Genomic DNA, 10,828 nt, shown 5'->3' on the forward strand with positions numbered 1-10,828 from the left:
TAAAACTGTCAATATGAAATCAGGTGTTCATGGGAGGTGTTTGCGGGTGGGGCGGTAGTCTGTAGACTTTGTGCTTTCGTCGAGTTGAAAGTACTGAGTCTGCGGCTGTTCGGGCCGCTCGCAGGGTTTGGAATGCGAGGCGACCAGTGTCACAACAAATCTTGTTAGCAACTCAACAAGGCACCCTGGCAGCGCAGTTTGAGCTGCTGGTGGAACAGCAATCGGATCATCTCCTGCGGGCCGGCGCCGGCGCTTCGATTTCGTGCAGCTGAGGATATCCCTACAGGCGACGTGTTAGTGGTCCTTTGACGGTGGCCAAGCTGACCTCAAGACCTGCAGCTGCCACCATCTCACCCCAAACCGCGTCAGGGATGATCGACTGGGCCATACACTGTAGCTTTTGGCCAAGGTGATCGCTGGTTTGACAGCCACATTCACACCACTGTAAGGCCGTTGACGTACTCTCCCTTTTGAAATCACTCTGTACGGTGTGTCTCTAGGACAAGGACATCTGAGGGACTCGGTACTTTTGTCTCTGGAACGAGACTCTGGAGACTGCTGGGCTCATCTGCGCGACCGGCTCGGTTCGACCTGACGCTAATCCAATTTCTGGATCCCATCCAGTCAGATCACATGACAGGCCGTTGATGTCAAGCTAATGTATGCTAATGTAAGAGTGAACTGTCAAGGGAAGAGCGTGGTGCTCGCCAGCAAATGATGTACTGCAAATGATATGCCTCAGTCGTGCACCACCTACAAAGATGGCAGGGCGGTACCGCTCCGCAATACCAGAAAGAGGAGGAAGAAGCTTTTTCGGTGAGTGGGATTTCTCGGATGCTGACCGCTTACTGTGTATAGCTCACCGCCTGGTCTTGCGGTCGGGAAATCTTCCATTGAATGCCTCGGCAGTGTGAGCGTTACGGATAATCGAAATGCTGTGAATGCTGTCCTTTGCTGGAGGCGTTCGGCGCATTTTGGCGAGACATGGGCACGTGAAGTACTCGTACTCGTATTCGCATTCGTATTCGCACTCGTAGTGTCGACCCATGAGCGCAGTTCCCACGTGCCTTCGTTAGTCGCTGATTCTGGCCCGATGAAAGATGTCACTTTCGCGTGCGTGCAATAGACAACATCTACTGTCACACTTTCAAATCTCATATCGGAGAATTTTCTCGAGTCTCTACCATTTGTGCAGTGCGAAAGGTGCTTGAGCCTTACAATAAAATGTCGTCCTCGAGCACAGAGCCGTCCAACAATTGACATCATCAAACTACAGCAGAGAATGTACCACCAACGAGCCCCGGAGCAGCTCCTTGATCCAAGCACCTTGAGCACGCACCACACCATCTTTCTGATGCCCCATTACGTACTCCGTATTATGACAGCTGGCCACTCGCAAGAAGGTGTGGAGCTTGGGAGTGTGCCCTGCTCCGGAGGACTCCCAATATATATTTCTTCAGCACGAGCCTGCCGGTGCTCAGCGATGCACATTTCCCTTACCGATCTTGGCATCTGTTCCTCATGCGGAGCATCCTCTCTCTCTAAAAGACCAAATTCGCAATAATGCTACACTGTTGGGTCGATCTGTCACCCTTTCACTCATCCGTTCCATCGCTGCCTGTGTCTTCGCCATCGGGCATGACAACACTATTGAGATATGTGACCTATCGACACAATATAAGTCAAAGCGCCATCAGCGGTTATAATGGAGGTGTCTCAAAATAGGTCTTGAAGATGTGATGGCAAGGGCGGGACAATCTGCACATCCGAAAAGGCCATCGGTAACCCTCCGGGGCCGCTTTTATCGGCAGAGTCGAACCACTGGTTCAGCTGGCTCGGTTCACGGATGGGGCGCTTCTAGACAGAAGAGGGAACCGTGCTCCAGGTCCTTCGATTGTAGACGAAGCCAGAAGTCACCCTCCACTCACCTGGTGACCTGTGGAAATTTCTGCTCGGAGGCAAGTAACAATCGAGGGTGGACTTACAAATGGCTGCAGCACTCCAATCAAATCGAGGATTGTTTGCAATCCGTGTTCTCCAGTGACCTTTTCGTCTGGAATCGATTTGCCGAGAGTAAAATTACGCAAGCGAAGCAATTCGATATTTGGATGGTCGGCTTCGTATCCCTGCTCCAAGCAAAGGTCAGCGCAGCTCAAGACTTCCAGCACTTTTCAATAAGACCACAGGAGCTCGACCAAGAGCACCCTTTTCCACGAATTCGGTACCGAGAGCTACACAAGTTAGCTGTGAGGGCAAAGCCATCAGCCGCCCGAATTACGGCGGGAGGGGCAGTATCCAGACCTGCCCGCCTCTTGAAACCTTCCCATTTGATGGTCTATCGGTAAGCTTGGTGACTGTGCTTCCACGTGTGAAATGCCACCTCTGCCCTAAAACCCTGACGCCACTGCCTCCGGACGGGGAGACTTGGCTCCGAGTTGACCAGGGGCGAAGTGACTCGAAAAACTTCTCGGATAGTCATGTGGCTCTTCTCTTCTCCCTGGGTCTCTTTCCACTGGGCCCAGGGCTGGCTCCGTAGGTGACGGGCTCTGCTTCCGGAGAAGCCGTGTAGTCAAAGGGAGGCATAAAGCAAGCACAGACCTCGTGGAGCCGTGCGACGACTCCTTGCTAACGAGTTGTGGTGTTTTAGGCCGATCGTGAACGTACCTTTGGCTTCGTTTTCAAAGCATTTTCGGAATTTTGAGAAGCGAAAGCTTTGAGAACTTTCTTCTCGTCATTTGGTGCCCCCGCCAATATCTGCTTTCGCATTTGAGGGTCCATCAGAATCCGCTTCAGTCTATGAGGTTTTCCGTTTATATCAGCCCTCAGAAGAGCCAAAGGCTGTGCCTCTGGATGCCAGAGCCCGGACCCTGTAAAGACAGCCTGTAAGCACGAGTTTGAGATCATCATCAGTTGCCATACCGACGATGCTTTTTCCTCCAGGCTGGATTTGTACATAGTAGCATGCATACGGGCCCTTTCGTCCTGTCCGAGACCTGTTGAAGCTGTTAGCATTCGCTCGTCCTCTGTTCGCGGATCCGTTTCAGATTACCATGCGGCCGAAAAGTGTGGCTAGAAGCAATGTCAATCACACAAGGCACAACCAACAAACACTTCGCGATGGAGCGTACCTTGTAGGGAGTGGGATCGGATGAGAATCTAATATCTCGATATATTCGGAAGACCTGGCCCAGTCATGTCAGTAGGATTGACGCAGGCGACTTCGTAATCGGCCTCACAAGGTCCTTAGGGGGAAGTTCAGGAATTGTCTCGTCAATTTCCGAAATCCTTTCTGTCAAAGTCTCTACGAAGCTTTCCCAATCTTTCCACGATTGCCGATAATCAGGGTCATGCACTGCACCGTCCTCGTCAGCTAAAGTGAGAAGCGATGGGTTTGGCGACGGGTTTCGCGATGGTAATACTCTTTGAAGAGAAGAGGGCATGCTTACTTTTGAGCCATTCCCGGTCATTGTTGTTCTTGAGATCTTTCAAAAATGCCATCGTGTTGGGGTGAATTCGTCCAGGCATGTATTTGATGCCCCCGTCTCCTCTGGGCTTCGGCTTCTCGATAAACACCTGTTTCCCTGGTCCGAGGCCAGTCGACACCCCGGGCCTCCAGAGCTCGGTCCCCTTTTCGAGCACCACAGGACCTGGCGTCCCAACACCAGTGTGAGATTTACGGTCGGTCTTCCGCTTGGACCGTTGCTTTTTTTCATCCTCCTCAGAATCTGAATCATCTCGCGATTCAGGTTCGCTCTCGGTGATGTCCTCTGCTGCTGATGTGTTTTGGTCCTCGTACCCAGAGTCTTCAGCTTCATCAGGCGACTCTGCAGTATCGTCAGAATCACTATCAGCGGTCTCGAAATATTTGCTTTTCGTCGGCGTTGACTTTATCTTGGATGCCGACTCCTTGAGCCTCTTGGACGTTCTGCTGACAGGCGTTGCGGAAACAGGAGTCTCTGACAACTGTCGTTTATGCGCAGTTCTGGAGCTTGGGGTGGCCCCAGAGGCCCTGGATCTCCGAGGGGGCATGTTCAAGTTGCTGCAGGGCTTTGAAGGTATATCAAAACCTGTGCCAAGCTATTCCAGAGGTGCGGCACCAGTGTCGATATCCAACATCTGAAGCGTCGCGACCACGTAAGACGGTGATTGATAAACGACGGCGGTGGTGGCGCTGATGGCTCCAGGCCACAACGGCGACGCAAATTGACAAAGAACGCGTCTTAGTGGGCGACGTGTCTTGGTGACATCAACGAATCTGAGTGGATCATTCCATTCCTAGCATCTACACGGAGCAAATGTGCAAGCCAGTCAATCTTTCTGCTACTGAAATGTCTTGTTGGACCAAGTGCTTCGCAATCAATTTTGTCGTCGATCCACCGTTCGTCCTCTGAGAGCGTCCTGTTTCCCTGTCGAAGGAAGAGAGCTCGACGGCCGGATAGCGGGTGTCACGTGACCACGCGTTAGAGTGGTGACATATCCGATGCAAGTGATTATGATTATTCTTCTCTTCCAGAGCCCTTTCTTGTCGGACTTGGTGCCGCAAAGTCTCCATCTTCTCTTACGGACCCTTCTCGTACTGCAGTCGTCCTGGCATGTCCCGAGTCGAAGTATAATTCTTCCTCGATAGCACCACATTGGTGGCATCCCTTCGCACGTTCTCAATGTCCCTTCACATGGCGGCGAGAAGGAGGAGACGCTTAAAACATTGAACGACATGGGGGGTTCACGCCCCAACCTGCCCTCTGCACCTCAACCAACCCGAGTGTATTTCGACCCTTTCAACTCCTCTTCCACGGGACACCAACGAGCCGAAAATCGACTTTCGGGGAGCACGTCGTGGCGCGACTCGCGGTCGTACAAGCTCGGCCACCAGTTTCGGGACTCGAGTGGACGAGGTGGCGAACAGCACCTCTCTGACCTCGTCGGTGCAGGGAGCGAAAACTTTGGCAAAGACGGGAGAAAAGAGAACGGGGACTGGGAACCCGGTGCTCCTGGACTCCGGGAACGAGGATGGCAAGACATCCGCGGGCTTCTGGGAGACAGTCGGAAACGACGCAACAAGAGCATAGAAGACGACATAGGACAGGAAGACGGTCCTGTGCCACAGCCAAAGAGGCCCCGGACGCCAAAGCCTCACGGAAACTGCGAGAAGCCATGTCGAAACCTGGAGGACTCAACAATAGATGACCATCATCATGCGGATGACGATGATGATGATGGCGTCCGGAACGACGCGCCACGCCCTACAGCCGCGAAGCGGATAAGCCGTGGAAAGAGCGAAGAATCGTCTCTCGTACAGACACCGCAGATCTTCCGCAACCTCAACATGTACCTGAACGGCTCGACGGCGCCGTTGGTCTCGGATCACAAACTCAAGCAAATCTTCTCGCGGCACGGAGGGAACACGTCGATAGCGCTTGGGCGCAGGACGGTCACACATGTCATTATTGGCGCCGACTGTGGAGGTGGACTGGCTGCGGGCAAGATACAAAAGGAGGCGACGCTCGTCGGGGGCAAGGGCATCAAATACGTCACGGCGCAGTGGGTGCTTGACAGCGTCGAGAAAGGTATAAGACAGCCTGAGGCGAGGTATGCACCGAAGAACCTTGAGGGAAAGATAGGGGGTAGCGGGCAAGGCAGCGTCAGGAACATGTTTCTCAAGAGAGGGGCGAAGTGAGGTTTACCGTGGCTGTGGCCTGGCAACCCAAATTCACGGTTGTAGAAGTCAACGGAGACGCTTCTCCGTATGGCTTTATTATGTCGGTCCATGCAGGCAGGATACAGTTGGCATAGTTTACGGCTTGACGAAACGAAAAGAATGAGGTACAACAGGACTCTTAACGTCATGATACATTGATTACGATACATAGACCAAGATGAAGTTTCACGAAGTTCCACAGAACGCAAGACGAAAGAAAATCCGCAAACCACCAGACTGCATCCCACTCAATACAATCCCAAAAGTACTCCGTACACATACGGATCTAATTTGTAGGTCACTCCCCCCACCCCCCCTCCCCCCCCCGACATCAGGTAATCAATGATACCGGTTATGAGAACAGGAGAGGGGCAAAAAAACCACATTGTGCCGTAGTATCGTCGAATCAATTCGTGCTCAAATTTGGCCATTCTGTGGGATTTGAGGATTCCAACGGTCAGCGAAAGGACCATTGTGGAGTTTGAATCTCGATCGAGAGAGGAAGAGAGAAAGAGAGAGGGGGATAGAGAGAGACTTACCAAACCTCGTACGTTCGCTGTTCCGCTTCAGAAGTGTGACCTGGTCGCCAACCTTGATTTCAGCGGCACTCTTACCCTCGGGCACCTTTGCGAGGAAGCCGTAGCGTCCAAAGACGGGAGACCACTTCGCGCCGGGGTCGACGCGCCGGTCCTTCTGCAGCTTCTTGAGGATCTTGCCGGCCTCGCCGGCGCCGACCTTGCCGGTCGCGTAGTCGACGTTGAGGCTGTTGCACCTGGCGCAGTTCTGGGTGAGGACGAGCTTCGCGTCCGACCCGACCCGCAGCTCGGCCCAAAAGTCCTCGTCCCACTCGCTCTCGGCGCCCTCGACGATGATGTTGGGCCGGAACTTGGATATGTCCATGACCTCACCGTCGGGGAGGCGGCGCTGCGCGTCCCGCCAGCTCGTCTCGCTGACGACCAGGTACGGGGCGACGTCGGCGAACGAGATGCCTTCGTCGACGCCGTCGTACGTCCAGGAGGACGTCTTGGTGGACGAGCCGGAGCCGGTGAGCGACGTGACCAGCGAAGACGCCGTCGCCGTCGCCGTCCGCAGGCTCCCCAGCCACCCGTTGCCGCCGTTGCCGTTGCCGGCGGAGGCAGAGGCCGGGGTCGAGGACGAAGTGTCTTGCTGTGGTCCCGCGACGCCAGGCGGCATGTTCCCGAGCACTTTCCGCCGGTTCGAGCCGATGTACAGCAGTTTCACCTCGTATCCGAAGCGGTCGCTGAACCATTTGTTGTGGCTGCTTCCCACGTCGAAGCCGACGCACGGGGACGAGTGCATGGTGATCTCGACCGTGTCTAGATCTGCCGTGTCCGGCGTCAGGGACACGCTGAGGTCGTCGGCGCTGACCTTCTGCTCGGGCCTGTCGAACGTGTGGTCCAGAGAGTACTTGACGACCACCTTGGTCGGGTTCTCAGGGTCGTCGAACGCCGTGGTGAACAGGCACATCTCCGTCTGCTTCGAGACGTGCATGTTTTCGCCTCCGTCGACCTTGTACAGCATGAAGCGCCGGTCGTGCGGGAATCCAGTGTACATGGCTGAGAAGGACGGCAGAGATATCCCTCGCAGCGACTTTATGGGATACGTGTACAACTGTGGCGCGTACCATGGTCAGTGAGTAGGTTCAACAAACCCAGTTGGGTCCTGCGTGAATCGATGGCATCTCAAGATACAGATCAACATGGGATCGGATGGGATGCGGGTCTGTCATGGGGTGTGGCATGGATGTCAACGTGGCCGAGAGGTGTCGCTTCATACCTGCTTAACATGCATCTTGGTCGTTGTTGTGTCTGTCATGATGGGCGCCGTTGTTCTTGAGATCAGATATGGTCGGTTTGTCTCAATCTAGGTGTTCGAGGGTGGATAAAAAGGCCTCGACTTGGGGTCGAAGAGGGACGTCTTTTTCTTCTACGTTGAATCTAGTTCTTCAGAACTGTCTCTGCGGAGATGTGCGAGGCTCGGAGAGGGGGAAATTGGCTGGACCGGTCGCGAGTACCTTGCGGCCGGGTGAACGGCGGAGAGGCAGAAATTCTGATGCTCAGTACGAGTGTTTCTACAGGAGCAGTAGGCGACAAGGGATGTGAGGTGCCGATGGCATTCTCGCGAATAGAAGAGAGACTCGTCGTTCAGGTACCTGAGGTGGAGGGCCCCTGGCTGTCGAAATGCAGATAGTACGACTACTTGATGGGGACCCCGCACAGCCTCGTCACTAGCCCGAGGGACATCGACCGGTACAGATACCGGGAGTGCGAGTCTCAGGTTGGGTCGGAGGGATAACACTAAATGATAAACACCATGAACGCTGCTACTTTGGTTGAGGCCTGTGTTGTACTCAAACTACAAGCATACTATGTGGACTTCCAGTCTCGTCGCTGGATAGGTCAAAAAGTATTCTCAACCAGGAGTTCTCGGAGGCTACTTCTGCGTGATCCTCCATTCCTCTCATGGCATCGCCCAGCAGGTGCCAATTGTGAGTGACTGGTGTTCTCATGACTCTTGGATCTTGCGGAAGAATGGATTGCGCGCAGTGAAACTCCGACAGCGTTTTCCAAAGATCCACATGGGAATCGTGAGAAGGAGGATGAAGATGTGGACGCCGCCAATAATTGAGAAGACTTCCAAAGGCCCCTGGTTCGAAATCCAACTGGAGATGAAATAGTTCATTCCAAACGAATAGATGTTTCGCAGATTGATCGAGGCAAATGCTTCTGGAGCTTTGTTTCGGTGGCACTCGGTGATGTAGCCATAGACACTGGACCACACGTTAGCAGAGATCGAGTCACATAGTCAATGGTCAGACATACCCAATGTTCAAGAAGGACATGGAGAAATAGATGATGCCGTAAAGAACGACCGGACCTGCCCATGGGGCTTCATTCTGCAAGGTGGCACCAAATCCAAAGAATCCCACCACGCCCAAGACGAGCGTGAGGACATTTAGCGCAAGGCGGAATTCAGGTTCGTAGATGCCGTTGTTCATTCTGGCAAGCTTCTTGACAGTCCAGTCGTTCAGAGGACCCGCGACAAATCCGAGGAGAGAAGCGACCAGCGCGGCAATGCTGATCAGTCCAACGTCCGAGACCGAAAAGTTGTAGGGGGGCCCAGTGAAAAGTTGTGCCAACACACTGATCATGACGACGAGCCAGGAGGTTGATAGACCGTAAGTGATGAAGCCGTAGAGCACTTGAGGGAAGAGAAGCATGCCGAACGGACGGAAGATGATGTAAAGCAAATTCTCGTCTGACTCGATCCCTCGCACAGGTTTCAGCTCTTCCCAGAATGTGTAAGGCTTCTCGTCGGCACCGGTATAGATGACTTCGGTATGAACTTTGCTACCAGTCTTGGTCTTTTCCAGGTGCTCCGGATGTCCGCCCTTGATGACCTGAGCGTCCAAGGTCTCAAAAGTGTGGTCGTGCGTGCCCAAGTCCAAGTTGTAAGCCGGGTCACGCTGGTAGACGGTCTCCGGAACGAAAAAGAAAATCAAGATGATGAATGCGCCATAGAAACACGCGCAAATACCGTACGTCCAGTTCCAGCCAATGTCCTGTACGATGTCAGCCTGTGAGCATGGGGTGTGGGACGGACGAGGAATTCTCACCTGAATGATGTAGCCAGATATGACACTAGCACCACCTACACCAATGCTGAGACAGAGACCCCAGAAAGCGAGCCGCAGACCACGTTCGTGAACAAAGTACATGTCTCCAATGATTGCCGTCGTGAGGACTTCAAAAGGACTCATTCCAATGGCGCCAAAGATACGGCTGGCCAGAAGAGAATGATAGCTGTGTGCGAAGTAACCCCAAACCGAGGAGATGAAGAGCAACAAGTTCCCCAGGATCATGACAGGACGACGGCCGAATTTGACAGAGAGTGCATTGGTCACAAAACAACTGATGCCAATGGCAAAAATGGCCCAGCCGAGGCCTCCGTTGAGGGCGTTGTAGGACATGTGCCATTCCTCGGCCATTTCAGCAAATCCGGGCGAGATCATCGGTCCCCTCGAGTATTGTTAGTAAACGTGTCTGTGAACTCAGCCGTACCATACCAAGCACCGACGACAGCTGTGTCGACAGAGATGATCAGCAACGCAAGATCCTTCTTCCAGGTTGGCCAGTTGAGAGGATCCCTCGGTGAATCACTTGGCTGGGGGACGAGAACAATATCCGCGTTACGACCAGTGCCATGTTTCAGGTTACTGGTGTCACGACCTTGGACAATCAGCGACCGTTGCATCATAGACCTCAAAGTTCTCACCATGGTACTGATGATGCTGGGCATCCAGCATGTCAGCCAGCAAGGCTGTGCCCGGGACATGCTCGAGCTTGTTGTCGTCTAAGATACCAAGACCCATGATGCCTGATTAGGGTTGTTCGTTCTGATCGGCACCCAAAGAAGAGTAACTAGTCGAGATCGATTGTCTTGAAAACCACATGGTCCCGGGAAGATAGATCTAAGGTCTTTATAAGACCTACAAGCGATTGTTGGGGGGAGGCCGGCAATGCACTAGGGCACGAATTGCCGCTAACAAAACCCCAACCAGGGAGGGAAGACGTGATGAATAGATATCTGCCGGTACAGCCTGACTGGGACAATTCCGTATCCCCAGATGCTTTCCCCAGGCGTACTTGAGGGGAAGGTGGATCGTAACCATAGATGGTAGATGAGGAGTCCAGGACGTGGGCAATAATATGTCCCGGGCAAACTGTGATCGGTGGCTGGGTGACCATGCAAAAGCCGGGTATTCGAGCTCGGCCAACCACAGACTAGTTGTGATTGCATATGGATCCTTCTTAACGGATTCCATGTTCGGAGGGACCTGCGAGTCTGGTCAAGATAGAGGAATACTATGGTCTATGATTGGGCAGAAACTAACCTGATATTGGGAAATGCGTGGCAGAAGTCCCCTTGAGCGTGGAGACAAGGCGGCTAAACCGTTTCGAGACAATGGATATGGGCGTATCAGCGTGTGCAAATCACTTCAGCTCCACAAATGCCACGTTATAGTCTGGCAATGCAGTGGCAGAGTAACTACCGGAAGGAAAGGTGGGAGTTTCCCAAGCTTCGATACACGATCTTTTGCATGTGGAC

At 53.4% G+C, this 10,828-nt stretch overlaps 4 protein-coding genes across 4 annotated transcripts; 1 reads left to right on the top strand and 3 right to left on the bottom strand.

The window, feature by feature from the left end:
* Positions 1 to 1,716: 1,716 nt before the first annotated feature.
* PV08_11125 (uncharacterized protein) lies at positions 1,717 to 4,029 on the bottom strand (the record flags this gene model as incomplete). The annotated part of the gene is made up of 8 exons (XM_016385436.1): positions 1,717 to 1,857; positions 1,986 to 2,126; positions 2,665 to 2,867; positions 2,920 to 2,993; positions 3,050 to 3,069; positions 3,129 to 3,182; positions 3,237 to 3,352; positions 3,447 to 4,029. The coding sequence occupies 8 exons, from the start codon at positions 4,027 to 4,029 to the stop codon at positions 1,717 to 1,719; spliced, it is 1,332 nt and encodes a 443-aa protein (XP_016230380.1).
* A 685-nt stretch (positions 4,030 to 4,714) lies between these two features.
* Positions 4,715 to 5,677, top strand: PV08_11126 (uncharacterized protein; the record flags this gene model as incomplete). Its single annotated transcript, XM_016385437.1, has 1 exon — positions 4,715 to 5,677. The coding sequence occupies one exon, from the start codon at positions 4,715 to 4,717 to the stop codon at positions 5,675 to 5,677; it is 963 nt and encodes a 320-aa protein (XP_016230381.1).
* Positions 5,678 to 6,115: 438 nt separating this feature from the next.
* PV08_11127 (uncharacterized protein) lies at positions 6,116 to 7,534 on the bottom strand (the record flags this gene model as incomplete). Its single annotated transcript, XM_016385438.1, has 2 exons — positions 6,116 to 7,330; positions 7,496 to 7,534. 2 exons carry the CDS (start codon positions 7,532 to 7,534, stop codon positions 6,116 to 6,118), a joined length of 1,254 nt encoding a protein of 417 aa, XP_016230382.1.
* A 690-nt stretch (positions 7,535 to 8,224) lies between these two features.
* PV08_11128 (uncharacterized protein) lies at positions 8,225 to 10,091 on the bottom strand (the record flags this gene model as incomplete). Its single annotated transcript, XM_016385439.1, has 5 exons — positions 8,225 to 8,489; positions 8,542 to 9,281; positions 9,336 to 9,738; positions 9,786 to 9,948; positions 9,995 to 10,091. 5 exons carry the CDS (start codon positions 10,089 to 10,091, stop codon positions 8,225 to 8,227), a joined length of 1,668 nt encoding a protein of 555 aa, XP_016230383.1.
* Positions 10,092 to 10,828: the final 737 nt, after the last annotated feature.

This window comes from Exophiala spinifera (genome assembly GCF_000836115.1).
Source record: "Exophiala spinifera strain CBS 89968 unplaced genomic scaffold supercont1.9, whole genome shotgun sequence".
In the NCBI taxonomy this organism is placed as follows: domain Eukaryota; kingdom Fungi; phylum Ascomycota; class Eurotiomycetes; order Chaetothyriales; family Herpotrichiellaceae; genus Exophiala; species Exophiala spinifera.